This window comes from Bidens hawaiensis, unplaced genomic scaffold, assembly GCF_021521415.1.
Source record: "Bidens hawaiensis isolate Kalapana, Puna unplaced genomic scaffold, B.hawaiensis_p1.1 tig00008219_1, whole genome shotgun sequence".
Taxonomy (NCBI): domain Eukaryota; kingdom Viridiplantae; phylum Streptophyta; class Magnoliopsida; order Asterales; family Asteraceae; genus Bidens; species Bidens hawaiensis.
In genome coordinates this window covers 559,960-582,431 of record NW_027491584.1, presented here as the reverse complement: position 1 = coordinate 582,431, position 22,472 = coordinate 559,960, and the positions used below count along the sequence as shown (strand labels likewise).

The following is a 22,472-nucleotide window of genomic DNA, read 5'->3' as shown; positions in this document are numbered from 1 at the left end:
CCTTCTACACCCTCCACCCACCGGCGCCGGAGACAACAAAACGGCATCGGAAAAGCCGTCGGAATGCGGTGGAGAATCGTCGGAATCCGCGGTGGAAACGTAAACACACAAATTAGAAACTAAAGCCATCTTCACCTTCCTCCATTTGCTATTACCCATTATTATTTAACAGATCTGGAAGTGGGTTTTTGATAATTTGATAATATTGTTAATAATAATAACAAGAGAAAATTCCCGATATCGTTAGTTTGTTTGAATCTCACCAGATGATGATGATAATAAGGATGTTGGTGGGTGGAGGGTGTAGAAGGTGGTGTTATATGGTTGGAGGTGTAACACCACGTCCCTAACCCTCTTAATTTAAGCTTAAATATATTAACTTAGAAAGTACAGGGACCAGAATTGTAAATTCTGAAAATCTTCTCCCGTCGCGGTACGCGACGGGGTAACAAACAACCCATCGCGTAGCGCGATGGGGTTGCTGAGTCAATGGACACGTGTTGAACACCGTGTCGACACGTGGCGCATTATGACAGGCCACGTGTCACCACTGCATAAGGCGGTGAATTTTTGCGGCGTCGCGGTACGCGACCAGGCCCAAAAGACCGGGCACGGTACGCGACGGGGTCCAGTATGGGCTATAAAAGGGGGGTGACGGGCATAAGCTCATTTCATCCCAAACACACCTTTCTTTACACACACATAGCCTTGGAAAACGTGCCCCGTTACTGTAGCAAGCTGACGTACTGTTTTCTCGATATTCGTGCAAGAAACGAAGTTGGAATTAAGCTAGCAATCACCTAAGCGAGTAGATCAAGTTCTGCCTTATCGTGTTTTCATTCTAAGCATCCAATCTAAGGTAGGAGTTATGTTTAAGTTATTTGAATTATAGCTTAGACTATCAATCGAGGCTATGGCCTTTAACCTTGATCGTATTTTACAAACATTCATTCACAATCATGTTTTTATAAAACGTTACTTCATGATGAAGTAATGTTAAACAAAAGAGATATTTTGACGGGCATGTAGTAACTGGAAGGGGGATATCACTAGTAGTAAGTTTCTTGCCTAAGGAAAAGTAATTCGCATAAATCCCAATCAACCGAGGGACCCGTTTACTTAGCTGGAGAAACTTACCAACGTGATAGAACCTATTAGGCCAAAGCATGCTATATCAAACGTCACATAAAACTAAGTGTTTTCATTTACAATCCGAGAGAAACGATTTCAAGGTTAAGCTTACAATCATAGCTTAACATCATTCAAAACATTCATACGAACCTATTTATGTATAGGTTAATACCATTCACAGTCGATCAATCAATCAATCAGTCAAGGTTTACAACACCGACGGTACATGTGAATACGTCAACCTTTTTAATCAGTCAAAACATATTTATACTCAATGAGACGAACGGGTGTTTGTCTTAACGAGTCAATCAATGTCTACATGAGATAATGAAATCTCTAAAACATTATAATACAAATTAGAGAATAATATCAACTCAGACCAAATACGCATGTGTCTGGATCCAAACATAACTGTTAAAGCTCAATCAATCAATCAAAGACAATGAAGCCACGAGCTTAAACGGTCATGACCAGTTCTCAGTTTAGGGCCGTTTGGCTCGGGGAATACCGTTGTGTGTGTAGGGCAGTGGTACATATACCGGAAGTAGAAATGCTTCCGCTGAGATTGTCAAGAAAACTACATTTGTATTATATTGTCATTCAAAATTTTTTATTGAGTCATACGTGTTCACCAGCATATAGCTGACGTATTTTTTTCCAACCCATTGCAGGTAATTAAGCATAAGTAGCAATAGCAAGGATTGGAGTCTTATGAAGATAGTATCGCGTACAAGATGGTTCCGTTTTGATAAACTAAATCCTTGTAATATGAAACTTATCTTTTGTAAACTAATACTCGGGTATTTAATTCTCGAGTAAATTTTTAATGTAAATTAATATTATATTCAAACCTAAAGTCTTCCGCTAAAAACAACCCAATACTCTGATATATTTACAAAACAGGTACCAAATTGTAGTCACACGCCTAGGTCCTAAGTCGGGGTGTGACATGAGGGGGTGGTGGGATTATTATTAATGAATGTGATGATGATGATGAATATAAAGAAGAATATGATGAAGATGAATATGAAGAAGATGAAGAAGATTATGAAGATGATTGCCTTTAAAAAAAAACGAAATTCATATGAAATTCATCTAAGGAGATGAATTTCAAAATAACTCAAAATCAATCTTATTTGAAAACTCACGTTGCCGATAAAAACAGCTTGAAACATCACGTTACAGTTGTTTTTTTTCAGGTTATATTTGGTATCAAAAGTTACGTTTCCGACAGATTTGGGATGAAAAATATCGGGGTAGGTGGAAGTGGAACACACTTGGCAGAATCTGATTCGTCCACGAAAAGTCACGGGGAATCTCACAAACTCACGTGTACGTGAGATTTGAAGGGCTATTTTGAGAATTTGAAATCTCACATGCTATTTGATGTTTTCTCTCTCATGAAATGAGCTATTTTGGTAATTCTCCGTTTTAAATACCTGGGTTTGGGTTTGGCATCGGGTTCAGGTATGACTAGGTATTGGAAAATCGGGTATTGGTAATACCTGGGTCAAGTTCGGGTCCGGATATTGTCTCTAAAAACCATACCCTATGCATCAGGTTCGGGTCGGGTTCGGGTCCGGATATTGTCTCTAAAAACGATACCCTATGCATCAGGTTCAGGTCGGATATAGAACCGGGTATTCTAAAACCGGGTATTTGAATACATTATTTTCGGGTATTGAAAAAACCGGGTCAGATAGGAACCGGCTACAGGTATCGTCATGTATTTGACCAGGTTATCTGGGTTTTTTTTGGGTTGGGTCGGGTTTCGACTTGGTATTGATGGAACCGGTTCCAGCAGATCTTAGTCGGTTCACGTTCCACTGTTCCAAGGAGAAACCCAAAGCCCGTTCCCTACCCGCAAGTAAGATAGGATCAGGACCGGTTTTGAGTAGGAACCACTGGGTAAGGTCTAGAACATGTTTTTAAACAAATTGTAATTTATTCAAAAAGAAAAGGAAATAAGAAAAAGAAAAGTAATGATACACCAAACGTACCGTACGTACGTGTCAAGCTATATAGACTTGTACTTGTACTAAGAATAATGACCGCCAAAACAAATATCACTTAAATTAATATTTAATTTAAGTAGGAGGTCCAGGGTTCGATCCTTGAGTGAAGGCTTAGGCCTTTGGGTGAGAGGTCCAGGGTTCGATCCCTGGCAATGGAGGTTTATTGTAAATAGTAGGAGGCAAGCCTAAACATTCAAAAAAAAAAAAAACTTAAATTAATATTTAATAGCATCACAGTAATATAATTATGGATTTATATCATAAACAGTGACTTAGATAGAGACAACACAACAGAACAACAATACACGTACGTTGGTATCTTTCAATGACTAATCAAGCAAATAGCATCACTCGAATACAACAATGCAAATAGCAACACAAATAACAACAGTATTTTACGACAAAAGGCGTCTTCATATACAAATTTTTAGATGTTACAACCTTCTTATACGATTTAAACTTGTGCTAAAATTATAAAAAATGACGTTGTGATTATGTGTAGCATACTAATAATTCTCTACTTTTAAATTTTCCGCACTTGAAATTCTTATACCGTTTTATGCGCTTTTAACTAAAGAAGGAAATTTCTTACTAGATTGTGATATTAACCAAAATGCATTTACATCATCCCCCCCCCCCTCCCCCCCCCCAATCTCATACCCTATCCCCAACTCCATTCTTGAAAAGAAAAAGAAAAAAAATTAAATCCCATCCCCCATCTTCATCCATCGGCATCCTTACATTTTTATGGGAAAACTAACTAAATTCCAATATATAATTTCTAGAAAGACAAGAAACAAATTTAGGAAAATGTGATTTATAGTTAAACTATAGGATTGTTTGATTGTGATTTTAGTAATAAAAAAATTAAAAGAATAAATAGTAAGTGGTTAACTTTTAGTAGTTTAAGTAAGATACATTAATAAAGTTACCGGCTTGATATATTTAAATGACTAACTTTTAAATGTTGCACACAAGGGTACATGTTATGGATATTAGAGAGTGCTTGGTGAGGGTGAGCCCAACCCTAAATGGTAACCCCGTCCTAAATCGGCCCCTACTTTTTTTTTTCTACAAGAACCGGGTCCATCCCCCCGAAGATGTCATTGAATTACAAAACACACACATACATGTATAAGTTTACGATATAGTTTAGGGGAAATTCCTATAATGCCTTGTTAATGGAGAGAGATTCATTTTTTATTCTCATAAACAAAAGTTTCCATAAATGTCCCTTATAAATACGTCCTTGACGACATATTTGGTCTCAACGTGTCTTTCACGACATGTTTGGCCTCAACGCGCCTTTCACGACCTGTTTGGCGAACGCGTCTTTCACGACTTGTTAACCTGCAACGCGTCTTTCACGAAATGTTTGGCCTCTTAATTGTTTTTTTAATATTACATTGTCATAATTAATTTACTCATATTTGTTGGAGGCCAAATAGGTTGTGAAAGACGCGTTGAGGCCAAACATGTTGTGAAAGACGCGTTAAGATCGACCAAGCATGTCTTCAAAGACGTTTAAATGGGGCATTTCTGAAAACTTTTATTTATGTGGACAAAAATAAAATCTCTCTCCATTAATAAGACATTTTTGGAAAATTTCCCTTTGTTTTAATATACATTTTGGCAATAACTTGATGCGACTCTTGGCTGCATATAAGGAGTTTGGGGTGTTTTTGAAGTATTATACTGTGCACCCTAATAACATTATGCATTTAGGGAAGTTTGGGTTGGGGACGTGTTTTGGAGGATAACGTGCATCCTAATAATGTATTACAATATATTTTAATACCATAAGTATAGCAATAAAAAGAATAGGCATTCAGCTAGCATTGACCATCCTAGCTCAACCATGTGGATGTACCATACACAGTGTCTATATAGTGTGGCCCTCAGTGGTCGCTATGATATAAGTTGTCATGAAAATTAAATGCATTCTTATGCTATATTAAATACGATTGGATTTATGATACCAGGGGTATAGTGCAATTATTACTTTCTGTATATTAGTCTATTAGATATATATATTTTATATTATTCGTAGGTAAGAGAGTTTATATTGGAGTTTCTGTATTCATCTATAAAAAATAATCTCTTATAAAATTTATTTATAGATAGAGATTTCAGATTTCTATAGTAATCTCTCTAAAATACTTAGCGATAGATCGAGATAGGAATATAGTTGTAGAAGAAAAATAAAATAAATCTCTAAAATTTAAAGATGGAGAAGAAACTCCAATATGAGTGCTTGAAGAAACACTAACCGGACCCCGGGCAGATTACGGGTAACCTGGGGGTTAGATAGATGTTTCCCACGAGGGGTTAGACCCGGCAAAGATGGTTCTTCTGATAGCCTGCAAAAAAGACACCGTGAGCTTGTCACTGAGAAGGGGGGGGGGGGGGGGTTACTCCTTGTGACCACCATCCGGCGTGAGAATCAGACTAGATTGCTCTTTAAATATAAATGTATATTAAGAGATTGCTAGAGCAGATATCAGGTATAATATGATGATAATGTGATAAGATATGATGATCATACCATTTGGGGTATTTATAGCCGAAGGTAGGTTTCCAAGGAGGTGTGGCCTGCTGAATAGTATTCCTGTTCTACCAACTGTGGCCTACGCACGTGCCCTGCTGGTAGTTGGTGGGTAGGCAGCGGCTGATAGTGACCAGGCCTGCTGTGTACTATTCCTTTTCCACCAACTGCCGGCTATGCACGTGGTATGGCAGTAGTTGGTGAGTAGGCAGCGGCTAATAGTGACATACAGTACAGGAGCATGCTGCTCGCCATACTGTTGTCAATAAGCTGTCGTATCTTTAGTCAAATCTTTTGCCCATACCTCGTCAGGTACAGTACAGAAGATCTTCCCGTATCGTACGGACTGGCTTTTGGGCGGGAGTATTCCCCCTCCCGCCTTTGTGCGGAATTGTTCCCGGCTTTGCTCATTCCTTCAGGTGACACTGAGTGATTGAGAGCTAAGTGCCTTGTGCGTGTAGCCTTGCTGCGCGGGTGGCCTTCCCTGATGGCTTGTATCCGCAGCTGCGGGAACAGGCAGATTACTTCACCATTGGGAGGCATTTCCTGCGGGAACAGCTTGCGTACTGCGCGTAAGGACGTCACGTCTCTGAGCATGGTGGGTCCTGCGGCTCCAGTTGGTTTCTGCGCAGACGTCCCTCTTCAAGGTGAGTCTTGCGGGTCCAACTGGGCTCTGCTGGGACCTACCTCTTCAAGTCCCCCCAGTCCAATGTTCTTCTCATGAGTGTTTAATAAAGTGAGGTGAACTTTTGGACTTAAGCAAAGGGTTTTGAAAAGGGTTTTTTAAGGTTTTCCATGGGAATTCTTCCCGCGGAAGTCCTTGTCACTTGCAGAAATTCCCGACTTTCCTGCTTGATCTTTGGGTATGATACGGGTAGGTCTGTAACCTCCTCGCAAGTCAGGAGCGTTGAGTCCCACTTGTGTGGATTTTCCATGAGGTTTTGGTAGTTTTGAACATAGTGATCAATTATGTTAAAACCACCAATTCCATCCTGGAGCTTCAAACAACGTAGTTCTCGACGTTCCCGCTATGCGGGGATGTTATTTCCGTTTCCGCAAGCATTGCCCAGAAGATCCTTCTTGGTTTCAATTCCCTGCGGAGCGCTAGGTATGTGAAGGGTTTTGCCTTAACACTGTACCCGTGCTCGTCTTACGGTTATTTTACTTCCAATGTATTCCTGGCGTCCATTCCCTGCGGTTGCTAGGTATGTGAAGGGTTTTGCCTTAACACTGTACCCGCACCCGTCTTATAGTTACTTGGTTGCCGAGGTATTCTTGGCTTCAATTCCCTGCGGGTGCTAGGTTTGTGAAGGGTTTCGCCTTAACACTGTACCCGCATCCGTCTTATGGTTACTTGTTTGCCAAGGTATTCTTGGCTTCAATTCCCTGCGGGTGCTAGGTATGTGAAGGGTTTTGCCTAACACTGTACCCGCATCCGTCTTATGGTTACTTGTTTGCCAAGGTAAGGGGTATTTTCCCGCTTACTTTTGAATCTTTTTGAATTTTGAAATTCGAAGAGTTGGTGAAAGGATAAGAACAGTCCAAACGTCTGAAACGTCGTGCGACGGTTTCTTCTGACTGTGTCAGGACGTGCAGGAAGTTATGGTGACGTGACAGTACATGGTCATTCCAGACGCTTTTTCAGGCGCGTGGCGCGCGATTTTTCGGGCGCTTGGCCGCGAAATTAATGGTACACGTCCTTTCAACAGCTGTTGCCAGCTTGCTTTTTGCCACGCGTCATAGTTTCATTGCACCTTCGATTTCTCTCTCCTCCGCATTAAATTCATCGCATTAATTGCGATTAGTATATAAAGGGGGAGAGGGTTCTTTGTAATCCACACTTTTCACTTTTCTCTTCATCTTTAACGATTTCCGGCGAATACTCATATTTTCAGTCGAGTCATTCCCTTGAAATCGTTTTCTTCTTTCATCTGCAAGATGTCTTCACGTGATCTCGAATCTACAGCCGATGACAAGAGTACTGCTGGCGAGTGCCAGTGTGCTCTGCCTGTCGATCTGTATCAGTACATCGTCAGGAAGTTCATGCTCGAGTCTCTCGAGCCTGAGTTTCCTGAACCCCATCAGACGGTGTATGATGCCCCCAGAGGCAAGATCGGGGTATATGCTGCATTCTTTGTCTATGGGAATCTTAGGTTCCCATTGACAAAGTTTGTTTACCGTGTCCTTGAGAGGCACGGTGTTCATTTGACCGAGGTGCACCCGATGGCGATCGCCAAGATTCGCCACTTCGAGTGGGTGTGCCGGATTCTGGGCATTGAGCCCTATGTCGACTGCCTGATGACCTTCTACTCTTGGAGGTGCATCCAGGGGTGGTATACGTTGATAACCCGGATTAAGGGTTTGAAGATCTGCGCAACCGAGCGCAGTCTTCGCTCGTGGAAGCGAGAGTTCTTCTACATCTCCGCTCGCGCCATCCCCCTTGCCATGAAATTCAAGAACGGGCAAGCACTTCCCAGCCTTCACGCCTCCAACTACGAGGAGGCGGAATGGTTTTCGAAGATATCCCGAGTCCAATCTCCGGTTTACCGGTTTGCGGAGTCCGGGATGGTGATGCTGGGGATGAGCCGGGTGTGGAAGGAGGCGGATGCGCAAAAGATCCCAATCGTCCTTGAATACGGTTCGAACTCTGTTCCTTACGGTATGCTCTGTTTCTTTTTGTTGATTTAGAATGTCTTCTAACTTTTTTTTTCCTGTTTATTTCAGAGGGGAACGACTTGCAGTCGCTCATGTACCCGCGGGAGGCTGACGGTCCCGCTCGGATGGGTACTCGCGCTCTAGACGAGAACGAGTTGCGCATCCTAGAACAAACGGCGGATCGGTTCGTGGAGGTCTACCCGCTAGGCCACGAGATCCTGAGCGCCAGGCGGCCAGGTAAGGCGCTCTTCAACCCTCGACCCCTCAATGTTGAAACCTCTGCTGGAATTCCTCTAATCGTATGTTCTGATGAGGAATCCGCAGATGATCCTCCGTTGGTGCGGAAGAAGAAGGCTGCCGGCGGGAAGGGAAAGGAGAAGGTGGCCTCCACTGCCGATCCGGTGCCTCGGTCTGATTCGGAGACCGAGAGCGAAGAGGTGGCGGGGAATCCCGGTGGTGATAAGACCACCGCTCCGGAGGCTGCAACGATTGTCACCGGAGAGCCCAGGATGACAACGGTGACCGGCGTGAAGAGGCCGGCTCCATCGGGTTCATCCCCGCCTGTTCGCACTTTCAGGCTCAAGAAAACCCGTAAGTACAAACTTTATTTATCTTTAACTTCATAGCTTAATATCATTAACACTTTTCTTCTTTGTGCAGGCGTGGATGTTGACGCATTCCAGGGTGGAGCGCAGAGCACTCCGCCCATGACGGTAGGCTTGGTCAGCCTACCTGAGGCGACGACCCAGGCGCCTGCGCCTGCTTCTGCTGGTTCAGTTGCTCACTCCGTTGAGCCGACTGTTCCAGCTGAGATGACGTCACCGCCGGCTGTGAGTGCCATTTTTACGGCATCTTTCACCGAGCCGGCGGTTACTATTGCTGCGGATTCCGCAGCGGCGACCGCGGCGGCCGCGGCGGCCTTTACCATGCCTCCTCCGTCATCGGCAACGACGGCCGATCCTTCAGGTATGCATGGGGCGTATCGCCAACCTCTGCCACCTTCCCATCTGCCTGACCTCTTGGATGGATTTCCCTTGGGTTCAGGTGATGGGTTCGGCGGTTATCGGCATGTTATTGACCCTACAGGTGCGTAGGGTTCTTTTGGCCTATTTTATATTTTTCAATCATCTTTTCCTAACTGCTCTTTGTTTTTTGCAGTGTCGGATTCCAATGAAGTGTATGTTCCACGATGGAACATTCGCCGAGGAACAACCCTTCGCACCCCTGTGGAGTGCGTGGAGTGGGCTCGTCACGCTGCTCCTAGTGGTGCGTTGGGGGAAGCCATGGCTAGCTACCAGGAGGGTAGGCTAAGCAATGAGCTTCGGGTTCTCCTGGCCCGGATGCAGCCGCGCGTCGAGCTGCTTTGTCGTGAAAACGACAAGTTAAAAGCAGCTCGCCTTCAGGAAGTAGCTCAGGCGCGGGCTGTCCGGGAGGAGAATAGGAGGCTCTCCGCCGCGGCGGCGGAGAAGGAGAAGGCGTTCAAGGCCCTTGAAGTTGAGGTTCAGGCCCGTCTCGAGGCTCGCTCCAAGGCTGCCCAAGCTGTTAATGAACAGCTTCGGCTGGCTAAGGAGACTGCTAGGAACGCAACTGAGAGGGCCACTAAGGCTGAAGCTGTTGCCGAGCCTCTACGCCTGGAGAATGAAGAGCTTAAAGCCAAATTAGAGGCTCTCCAGCAGGCTCATGATGCCTTGGCGATGGAGGACGCGAAGAAGCTCCAAGAAATCCTGGACCAGAGGGGCGTGCTTGACCATACTGAGCGGAAGCTAAAGGGCGTCGAAGAGGCTGCTGCAAAGGAAGTGTTACTTGCCAACCTTAATAAAAGTGAAGCCGAACGTGCCTGTACCCAAGCTCAAGCCGCCCTCCAAGAAGCTCTGGTTGCCAAGGAATGGCTTCTTCGAGAAGCGTTGTCTCAGGTAAGCTTTTCATGTCTTTACGCTTTTCTTTGTAAATAGAAAAGGTTCTGATACTTGTATATTTTCTTTTGTAGGTTGTGCATCGAGTCTTCACTGAGACGTCTTATGACGATGCTATGAGCGCAGCCCTCAACGCTTCTCATGAGGATGGGGAAAAGGCCGGTTTCCTGCTTGGTCTAGGGTTCGTTGAGAAAGGCATCCCGCCTTCCAACTTCCCTTTATTTGATGTAGATACTGAAGCTGTATACGACCAAGCAGTGAATCAGTATGCCGCCTTCCCGCATCCGGTGGTGGAGAAGGTAAACGAAGTTGCTGCTGCTGATGATAGGCTAGCTATCCTTAAAGCTTTCCTTGAACTGCCACGCTCTACTGATGGTGCTGGTCCAAGTGGAAGTGGCCCTGATGCCTGATCCTGAAGATCCCTTCCCACTGCTAGGATAGATTTAGCTTGTATAGATTTGTTTTCTTGTAGGCGGGTAGTTACCCGGCCATTCTTGTAATGAATCATTGTGAAATATAAATCTTTGTGCGGGTAAGAACGCTATTTTCTCTGGATTCCTTGCTTTATAAACGTTATATGACTTGCATACTTTAGTTTAAATTAGCAATTTTCCAAGTGTTTTGAATAAGTTAACCTTTGAACGTGGTAGATAATAGGTTGAAGTTTTGCTTCCACTTTCGTGATTGTGCGGGTAGGACCGTCACTTGCACTTAGTAGGATGGCTAAACTTTACCATCTGACCTGCGTGGAGGTTTTTCTCATCTTTCTTGAAATTTCTAAGTCTTTTTAGGATAAGTTAACCTTTGAACGTGGTAAATAATAGGTGTGAAGTTTTGCTTCCTCTTTCGTGATTGTGCGGGTAGGACCGTCACTTGCACTTAGTAGGATAGCTAAACTTTACCTATATCTGACCTGCGTGTAGGTTTTCCTCATCCTTTTGTTAGAAATTTTCTTGAATAAGTTAACCGTTCGACGCGCGGTTGTCAATAGGTTAGTGTTCAGTTTCCTCTTATCATGATTTATGCGGATAGACCGGCACTTTCATTTAATGGGATGACTGAACTTTTCCCCTTCAACTGACCTGCGTGAAGGTTTGCCGTTTTTTGGGTTTATGCGGGTTTTGCCGCCTTCCCCATGCAATGACTTTTCACGTAATTATGCGGTGAAAACCGGCATATCCGTGTTGAATAAATTAACCGTTCGACGCGCGGTTGTTAATAGGTTAGTGTTCAGTTTCCTCTATCATGATTCATGCGGATAGACCGGCACTTTCATTTAGTGGGATGACTGAACTTTTCCCCTTCAACTGACCTGCGTGAAGGTTTGCCGTTTTTTGGGTTTATGCGGGTTTTGCCGCCTTCCCCATGCAACGACTTTTCACGTTTATGTATGCGGTGAAGACCGTCATCAGTGTTGATAGTTCATAAAGTATAAATGTAAAATCATCAGCGTCGATGTTCTAAGGAGAATCATTTCCATTAGAAGTGGCTCTTGGCCTTTACAAATTTGGAATTGATCTACATGCAAACTGTGTAATTGAGCTCCCTTCCATGTTGTTGGGATGGGAGTGCCATCGAGCCGATACGCACCTGGTTCGGGGTCTCGTTCTTTACGCAGCATGTAGTCTCCACATTGAAGCTGGAATTTTTATTCGTGTATTCCCCAGCTGGGGTTCTACACGCATCAGCCTGCTCAGCGTTCATTGCGCCACGAGGTGCGCGAGCGTCCCATCTCTGACAAATGCTTCGACCATGTCTTTTACGTCTATGCATTCTTCAGTGTTGTGGCCTTTTGTCCTGTGAAAGTCACAGTATTTGCTCCGATCAGCATTGTGACGATGTCGGATTATTGGAGGCTTTGGCCATGGGAGCTCCTCAGTGGCGAATATCTCGGTGACGCTTTTGGTGAGCGGCGTCCATCTGTTCTTGTTTGACTGTACGTTATCCCTTCCACCTAACCGATGTTGCAAGCCGGATGAGGTGTCAAAGTTTACCCTTGACTGCCAAATGCCAAGCTTCCGCTTTTTGTTTAATCGGGCGTTAAGGACGTTGTCTTCTCTTGTTTTCTGGGTGTAGAGGTTTGTGCTCTGTGGGAGATCTCTACCCAGTTGCTTCTCCGTTTCCGCAAAGCGTTTAGCTGCTGTCATGATGGCATCCCATGTGGATGGCATGCCATCTTTACCCGTTAAGGTGCGGATGAGCTCTGGGTCGTTCGCGCCCTGAATAAAAGCAGCGCGAACAAGATCTTCGCTAATGTTACCCAGACTTAGCTTCTTCGAGTTGAAGCGAGTGATGAAGTCTAGCAAAGATTCATCTTCCTCTCGAATGCATTTGAGGATTGTCCATTGCTCCTCGGTATACTTTCTTTGCTGGCTGAAGTGTTGGCTAAACTTCTGTTGGAAGTCTGCCCAGTCGTAGATGTGGTTGACCGGTAGACGATCGAACCACGGATGGCGCCAATGAAGAAACACTAACCGGACCCCGGGCAGATTACGGGTAACCTGGGGGTTAGATAGATGTTTCCCACGAGGGGTTAGACTCGGCAAAGATGGTTCTTCTGATAGCCTGCAAAACAGACACCGTGAGCTTGTCACTGAGAAGGGGGGGTTCCTCCTTGTGACCACCCTCCGGCGTGAGAATCAGACTAGATTGCTCTTTAAATATAAATGTATATTAAGAGATTGCTAGAGCAGATATCAGGTATAATATGATGATAATGTGATAAGATATGATGATCATACCATTTGGGGTATTTATAGCCGAAGGTAGGTTTCCAAGGAGGTGTGGCCTGCTGAATAGTATTCCTGTTCTACCAACTGTGGCCTACGCATGTGCCCTGCTGGTAGTTGGTGGGTAGGCAGCGGCTGATAGTGACCAGGCCTGCTGTGTACTATTCCTTTTCCACCAACTGCCGGCTATGCACGTGGTATGGCAGTAGTTGGTGAGTAGGCAGCGGCTAATAGTGACATACAGTACAGGAGCATGCTGCTCGCCATACTGTTGTCAATAAGCTGTCGTATCTTTAGTCAGATCTTTTGCCCATACCTCGTCAGGTACAGTACAGAAGATCTTCCTGTATCGTACGGACTGGCTTTTGGACGGGAGTATTCCCCCTCCCGCCTTTGTGCGGGATTGTTCCCGGCTTTGCTCATTCCTTCAGGTGACACTGAGTGATTGAGAGCTAAGTGCCTTGTGCGTGTAGCCTTGCTGCGCCGGTGGCCTTCCCTGATGGCTTGTATTCGCAGCTGCGGGAACAGGCAGATTACTTCACCATTGGGAGGCATTTCCTGCGGGAACAGCTTGCGTACTGCGCGTAAGGACGTCACGTCTCTGAGCATGGTGGGTCCTGCGGCTCCAGTTGGTTTCTGCGCAGACGTCCCTCTTCAAGGTGAGTCTTGCGGGTCCAACTGGGCTCTGTTGGGACCTACCTCTTCAGTGCTCCTAACTTATATTTAGTACATAACAATAACTTATGTTTTTGAAGAAATGTGATTCAAAAGCATTGAGTTGAAACCTTTTGTGGTAATAGATCGTTTGGTTGAAGTGATCATCCAGGTATTTGAGTCACAACACATGCAAAGTGATTTTTTATTACGATCAACAAAGTCCGGTCATTCGAGTACACCCATTATTACAACTGAATATTAATTGAAAAATATAATTTTGATCCAGAAAGAAATTCAACTATATGACATTGCTTGATATATATATATCTTTTCCATCCAGTTTTTACCTTACCTTTTTTACAAAGTAATAAAAGTTCATAGATCCATCGTTATCCGGTTTTGACCTCACCCTGATCATTTGAATCCGCGTTCTCTTACTCCCGGAAGGTGTATATGCTCGAAGTACTCGTTCCAATCGATTATCCTTGGATCAAAATAGAATATCTTCTCTTCATCTCCGCTCTCTCTAACCACTCTTCGTAGCTTTTCGGTATTCATATCATCATAGCTGGCACACATCAGGTTTAATTTGTAACTCAAACGAAAATACAAGGTGAAAAGTTACTAAATAATTTAAACCAAGATTATAGAAGTTACTCACAAGCTTTTTGTGAACAAGTAGGGTTTGTAAAGGTCCACTAAACGTAACACAAAGTCGATCTTATATTTAAGATTCTTGTATGTGCTTTCAAAAGCGCGGCAAAGTATAAAATTCACAAATTGAAGCACCTAATTATTAAGGAATATGTAAAATAATTGGTCCTTATATAATGAGATCAGAATTAGTGACTAAAAATGGAAAGATATAAGGACAAACCACGAGCGGAAGCAAATAACGAAGAGCAATGTATCTATGGAAGCTGGTCATTAAATTCAACACTGTAACTTCACCAACAACGATCGGCTTGCCATTCTTTCCTATGCATGGATACTTGGTAAAATACCGGTAGCTACATCTTTGAATTGTGTTGAACTGAAATGGATTTGATACCGAAGATCCAACATGGTAAATTGTTTCAGAACAAGCAAGATTTGCGTGAGCAGCTATTGCTGCAATCATAGCATTCACTACCATATCCGCCGGCACCTAACAGTTTTCAACTCCTCGTCGTTAATTGTACACCGAAAACTGATTCGTAAATGTATATATAAGATGTTTTAAGGAAATGAAACGCACCACATCGTATATACCCTCAGGGTTTCCTAGGAAACATGTTAAACGACCTTTGCCATAACCGAGAACCAAGCTATCAATGGTCCTGTTAATTTGAAATCAGGCTGTTACTAAATCATGAAGCCAATTTTATCATATTTCTTAGTGACACATTCTTATAATAGTAAATTAAATACACTTTGTTGCCAAATTTTTTATTAAGTGTGGAGAAAAGGTATTAATTTATGGTTTTACTAGCATCATCCTTTTATACTTGTGTCATACCAAAGTTGTTCACTTTCTTTTTATGTGAGCATATGTCTCCACTTATGGATAGGTAAAATACCTAGACACCATTAGCGACTCGGTTATATACTTATGGACACTTCTAGCTAGTGTAAAACGACATTGCTTGTTTGTACTCGAGTCACGTCTTCTAAAATGAAAAGAAACCCAAGAGTCGTTCACCTGATTCCTTCAACCCAGCCGGGGAAGGGTTCTTTGAAAGTACTAGTGACGATTGTTGGACGAATTATAACCACTGGCATGTCTCCTTTTAAGTGCCCTATAATCATCTCCCCTAGTGCCTTGGTGAAGACATATGTATTTGGCCAGCCATAGTGATGCGCCCTATAAGAAAAGCTTTTATTATCAACTCCAACAACAATTAAATTCGTGTTTAAATAATAATAAATAAAATAAACACAAGATGCACTACAATACAAAGGAATAGTTACGGACAAATGGTTGTTGTCAGAAACAAAACAGTCTTTAGTGATACTTTTTTGTTTAGTAGTGACGGCAAGATTAAAATACCTTTGCATTCCTAATTCTTTCATGGCTATCTTAATCGATTTATGGCTAGAATTATGATCAGATTCGAGTTCTTTCAGTTTATCCTCAACAATCTTCCTCTCTTCATCTATGTCTAGACCCGGTGTTCCATTGAGTGACTCTCCCAAGTGGTATGGAGTTTCAAGCATCAATCCAGGCTTCTCACCGGAGACATAGGCTGAATTTACGTAGTTTTAGTTAGACAGTCGTTGTACCATAATTAAAAATAAAAAAGTTAAATGTCTTTTTTCCTCATGAATAATTCAAAATAATTAGGGTTGAAAAATAACCAGTGGAAATATGGAGAAGTAGCTTTATGTTGACACATTTCTGAGCGAACTTCAAAACGTTCTTAGCGCCAAATGTATTAAGATTTAGGGCTAAGTCATAGCTACAACAAACCAAGTAAGCATCAGTTTGTGTTCCAAAGACAATTAACAACATATGCGATTTGAATAATAAGAAAACTTGAATTAAGTTCAGATTTTTTTGGTTTTTTAACATTAAATTGCGATCACGTAAGAATCCTTTGATCAGATTAACTACTTTGTATTTTACTCTGACAATCTTTAATTAGATGCTTTAATGAGGAAAAAAATGAGTATATTTCTAATATAACCGTATACTAGAAAATAACCAAAGATGCACGCTTATTGTCAATAGCAGTTGCATGTGCTCTCACTTGCTACTGTTCATAGTTGTTACGGATAGCATAATTGTAATTGATGAACTGTAGGTCCCGTGACCAGATCAAACAACACAACAGGATCAACCTCACAACTAGTTGGCGGAAACAACTAGCAAGACTGTTCTATAGCAGCAGGAACAAGTTGCTATAGATCATAGTTACCACTAACAATCAGCTAACATTGATGATAAGTTACTACCAACAGCATGTTATTCTTCATTGGTGTTATTCCGGAACAAGCATGTAGCGTACATATCTTATCGATTATCGATCGAGCTTGTATTAATGCTAATTGTGGTCCAACTTTGATGTTAAGTAAATCAACTAAATTAAAATGTCTTGATAATAACAACAATATATATACTCATATATATAAATATATACCTTTCATCAAAGTTGGTGGTGGCGGCGGCATTGACAACAATATCAACATCTCTCCACATTTCATCTTTCAAAGTGGAGTCTTGTACTCCCAAATCCTCACAAGTGATGTCTCCGCCAACAGGAGTAACCTTTTCCGACAAATAATTCTTCAGATTTGTACCATGTTTCTCTTTCAGGAGCTTAAACAAGTCCTTCCCCACTGCCTATACATATTCATGTGAAAAACATCATTTCAACATTTATGACATTATAAAAAAAAACTTATACATAAAGAATTTAAGCAAGATAGATACCTCGGTGTTAAACCGTTGCAATGCAGACTTGCCATCCGGAGCTCTAATGAGAAGATAGAGTTTCTTCACATTTGGTTGAACTCTTAATACCTTCTCCACAAAAACTGCATTTATATGTACACACACATATATAGGTATCACTAGCCAATTAATACACATGAAAATCTATATATATGAGTTCAAAAGATCCTTACGTTTGGCAAGAAAACCAGTGGCACCAGTGATTAATATGACTTTGTTCTCAAGATAGTCAACAATGCTACCCAATTCCATTATTATACAATTAGATGGTAATCAATATAGGCTTAATTAGTTGAATATAAGCACTCTATTTCTTGTTCTGGAAATATATAGAGATTTGAAGGGAGTAGTAGGAGATGATGGATGAAAATGAAACAAATAGTACTATGGTCTAATACTAGAAAAAATATGTGAAATGGAAATTGTGAAAAGTTGAATAGTGATAGAGAACAAGAAGCCGAGTTTTTCTCTTATCGGTCTCTTGTCTTACATATTAATTATATATGTATAAATAGAGAGACCAACTCCTTGGTTGTATTTATGTTTCACAGCATTTTAGTTGGGCATTAATGATAGGTCACTAGCTATAAACCTCTAGCAACGTATGCCGGTTATTTCTTGTTGGGGACGTAAAAGTGTCGAGCCTCTTGTTAGATATTCTTGAATCAGGCTTACTAAAAGTGTGATTTGAGTCGAGCTTATACAAAGTTTGAGCCAAGAAGTAAGCTTGTTTAATAAACAAGCCCGGACTTAAGCACGCATACCATACTAGGCTAGACTCGAGACACTCCTAGAAAAAGGGTGACCCAAACACCCAGTGTGGGTTTATGTGGCCAAATTAAACAATCACCAACACATGGCAAAGGCTTACTTGTTGTAACATAATGTGAAGTATATATTATGGTCTGGATAAGGTCCAAAATTACGAACACGCATACACACCAAGCCATCAGTTAAGACGGATTACTGACAACATAAGAAGCCTTTGGTAATCTGTCATCAAACACCTACGAATAACCAAAGAACTAAAGTAACTCTTATACCGACGGTGGCAATAATTCTTCGGTAAGTTCTTATAATAATAATACTAATAATTAATAATAATAATAATAATTGTTACTATTAATACTGTAAATGGTTTTATATGTTACTGATGACAAGTTCTTCAAAAAAATATCGGCATTATAGCTAAAAAAGGACCAAATTCCTTCACATTCTCACTTTTTTCCCAGTTTGCACACCATGCTCTGTCTCGAGAACAACCGATGAATACCCACTATCACCACTATCACACCACCCACAACCACCATTGTCGTACCATTCGCCACAACCACCAATCACCATCCACCTACACCATCCCTCTCGCCACTGTCGCTCACCACCACTATCTAGAACAACCGTCACATGACCACTGGAGCCATTACACCTGCCAGAACCCTAATTTCGGCTATCGAGTAGGACTCCCACCCCCTCTTGTATTGATTGGATATTGGTTCTAATATGACATTGTTAGGCATTGTTGTCTATATGTATTGGGTTTTTTTTTAATATATGTATTGATTCATATATGACATTAGTTTTGTCTATGTGTTTTTTGCCTTGATTTTGTGTATTGGTTCTTATATGGTGTTGTATAAGACTTTGATTGTAATATGACCTAGTTAGGCGTTGTGATTTATGTGTATTTTATTTGATTATATATATTGGTTTGTAGATGACAATATATGGTCTTATCTACGTGTCTTTAATGCTTCTAATATACATTGGTCATGTCTTTGTCACTGTATGCAATGGGATTCGATTATATGTTTTGGTGCTAATATGGCATTGTGGTCTCTGTGTATTGAGGTTTTATTATGTATAATTGTTAGTATATAAATGGAGGAGCAATGAAAATCATGTTAAATCGGTTAAGGTTATGTATGCAGTTAAGGTTTGATGGAGAAGAAAGATAAAGTGTTGGTATGCGACCCACAAGTTTTTTTTTAAAAAATGTCACATAAGAAAAACAAAACAAAAAACTAACGGAGTTGGTATTCCGTTAATTTGGGAGTGCCTGAAAAATATGAGGTATAAGTTGTGAGTTGTGGTACATATTTTCTTAGTTGTGAGAGTTTCTAGCTAACGAGTGAGAGTTGGAAGTATATATTGAATCCAACAACCCATCTGAATATTGTTTAGTTTTCATACTGTTTAACCTCCTTAGCTAACTTTTTACTAATAATCTCTTCACTCAAATTTGCAACCACCTCCTTGTAAATTCTGACCAAACCATCAAACTTTTAAATCAGTTAATAAGCTTTTTTTTTCTAATTAAATTATAGGCAAAATTAAATGGTTTTTATTAATTCAAGTTATGAACCATGGCCGATTAAATCTTATACAAACAATGTAATGAATGACACTCATAATTTTCATTTTTATTGTATATTTACCTTTTCATTAGATGAGCATTGCTATTGACAATAAAGGTAAGAATTAAGATTGACATCGGTTACTATAAATTATTAACGTGATACATATAAATATGACGTCGGTAGGAGTTCTTGCGCGGTCTTAGAGGAGGCATGCTAAAAAGATTATAAAGAAATATGATAAGTTTTGGGTAAAAAGAAATGAATATGAAGGTGTATAAAAAATAAAATAAGATGAAGTTTAAATTCTTGATTGTGAATCCTAGAGTTACTAAGGAGGAGATGTTAGTATTAGATAAAATATAAAGCTTTGTATATAATCAACAATCTAAAAACAAAACGTAAATGATTTTTTTGAGAGGTTAAAGCTTGAAAATGTGAGATTTATAGAGTCGGAAAATGGTACATGAACAATCATGATTTGATAATCCAACACTAAAAAGTTTTATAAAACATTATATTGGAGTCTAAACATGAGCTAAATTGTAACATCACGTAAAATTCAGGCCAAAAATGTCAATTTTCAAAAGTCAAGGGATCAATTCTGTCAATTTCCAAACTCCAGGGACTAAACTGAAATTTCTGTTTTCTTGACCATTCGCGCTACGCGATAGGGTCAAGAAAGAACTCCATCGCGTATCGCGATGGAGTGTCTGACACAGCGTGACACGTGTGCCACGTGGCACACGGTGGCAGCGCCTGCTGCCACGTGTCACCACGTGTTGACACGTGTTGCGGCGCCTGCCACGTGTCAACACGTGGCAGGTCTATGGTCTGACACAGCAGGCCTGTATCGCGCGACGCCATAGGCCTGCCAAGTGACCTATCGCGTAGCGCGATGGGGTCCAAAAATCACTATAAATAGGAGGGCTGCGAATTCAGTCCATCTCACTCCAAAACACACATATTACTCTCTCTCTTGACTCTCTCACTACCTCGAAATACGTGCCAACAATCCCTTTCGATAAACGTGCCCCGAAACCTCGTTTTTCGTGCACGTTACCTCGATTTCCGTACCACTCCCGACATCCCGAACAAGAAGGAAGTGCTGCCCCGACGACCCGGTGATTTTCTCGAAGTGCGTGCCAAGAGTGTTGGTGTCTCGAAAAGCGTGCCAAGTAAGGAGAAAAGATTTTGTAAGGAAAGAGTGTTGAATGAGCGGCGACGAAGTGCTGCCCAAGTGACTAGGGTTTATCAAGCCGACAAAGTTAGGCATAATGCCCAACCAAAATAATAATAAAATATTGAAATGGCTTAATACCCTAACTCGAAGTTATTCTCGATAATCAATGAAAGATATAACAAAGAAAATAAAGAAAAGAAAAGATAATATAAATATATATATATATACATATAAGATTATTCTTTGTTATGAAATATATTATTTAAGTATTATGAGTATACTTAAATAATAAAAGAAAAGAATACGTTTCTTAACGAAGAAGAAACGTCGGGTTTTATAAATAAACTAAAGGTTTATAAAGATTACTTTTTAACTAAAGGTTTTAAAGTAAAATAAAATAATGAACTAAAGGTTCATCGAGATAAATAAGACTAAAGGTCTTAAGCCGGATCGTGTATCCGACTAATGAATGTTATAGTCGTACTATAGCTGCGAGATAGCGAAGGAAGATTAACGGACGGTGTTGGAAGCCGATCCCATTGAAAAGGTGAATACGCCCCTCTTTTATAAATTTGATTCAAACAAAGAAATGTGTTATGTGTAAAACTTTACATGAGGCTACGTGTCTCTAAAAACATTATAAATAAGAGTATAAGCCAGCCCTCAGGCTATGGTATACGTTTGTCTGGATCCTTACATATGTGGAACGCGGTGGGCACATCGCACCACGCTTGGTCACGACCTCCAGCCACGATGGGCCGGACCTAAGTTACGTCCGAGTGGGGAATGGCCATGTGTATATTTTTAGTATCTAAGTTATGTCATAAACGTTGCGGTGTTTCGTTGAGGTGACCTAGTGCAGAGACTCGAGTTTATGATGATTGTTTATCTTGATTATTCTTAAGCCAAGATGGGCCGAGACTTACGTGGTCTCGAGGGGTAATTAAGTAAAGAAAATATTTTAAGCGTCAGCATATTCACCAGCATTCGTTGCTGACGTATTTTATTTACATTTTGCAGGTAATCAAGATTAGAGCTTGAAGGACGAAGAAGCTCGAGTATCCGATGGCTCGGATAACTTTTATGTAAATATTAAAACATGGTGGTTTTTGTAATCTTATAAACAAATAAAACAAATCGAGATTTTTGTCTCGTATTTTGTAATGTAAATATTTATATTATTGATCCTTTGTTTTTATAAAGTCTTCCGCATTAACCCACTACTCTGATTTATTTACAAATACGATACCAACTATGGTTCATACTCCTAGGCCTAGAATGGGGGTGTGACAGGTTGGTATCAGAGCCATCGATCTTAGCGAATTGTGCATCATAAAACAATACCCAAGCTTCGATTCAAGCATAGGAAATATTTATTTGTTTATTTGAATAGGGATAAGATTGGTTGGTAACCCTTTTTTTCCCTCTCTACATTCTAAACCACCCAAAGATGTCTTACGAAGAATTAATGAAGTATTATGATAATGAAGCAAGAAGAGCAAGGAAGTATTATAAATTCCCCAAGGACATTATGAGCAAGGATTATTTCGAGTCATTTTTCAATTTCAATGAAGGACCTAGCCAATATCCCAACATGGAACCAAGTCCTATCTACCATTTGGACAACACTCCACATCAAGTGTACCAACCGCCAAGACACTCGAGTTATTACCCGACAAGTCTGCCAATGTATCACTCATTAGAGGTACCAGCATATCAACCGATGGAGACCCCACTACATTACTCAGATCCAACATATGTGCCGCCAAATCCACACCCGTTATATCCTTTCCTCGCAAACTTACCAATCAAGGAGGAACCCAAATCTCCTTCTTCCGAATGGATGAAATGCCACTC

The 22,472-nt window shown here is 41.2% G+C and overlaps 1 protein-coding gene across 1 annotated transcript; it reads right to left on the bottom strand.

The window, feature by feature from the left end:
* Positions 1–13,803: 13,803 nt before the first annotated feature.
* On the bottom strand, positions 13,804–17,759 carry LOC143637290 (fatty acyl-CoA reductase 3-like). The gene is made up of 10 exons (XM_077104722.1): positions 17,252–17,759; positions 17,058–17,161; positions 16,765–16,967; positions 15,983–16,083; positions 15,675–15,870; positions 15,327–15,488; positions 14,883–14,964; positions 14,523–14,792; positions 14,307–14,434; positions 13,804–14,213 (listed from the first exon to the last, which is right to left on the bottom strand). Exons 1-10 carry the CDS (start codon positions 17,328–17,330, stop codon positions 14,060–14,062), a joined length of 1,479 nt encoding a protein of 492 aa, XP_076960837.1. The 5' UTR covers positions 17,331–17,759; the 3' UTR covers positions 13,804–14,059.
* Between the last annotated feature and the right edge of the window lie 4,713 nt (positions 17,760–22,472).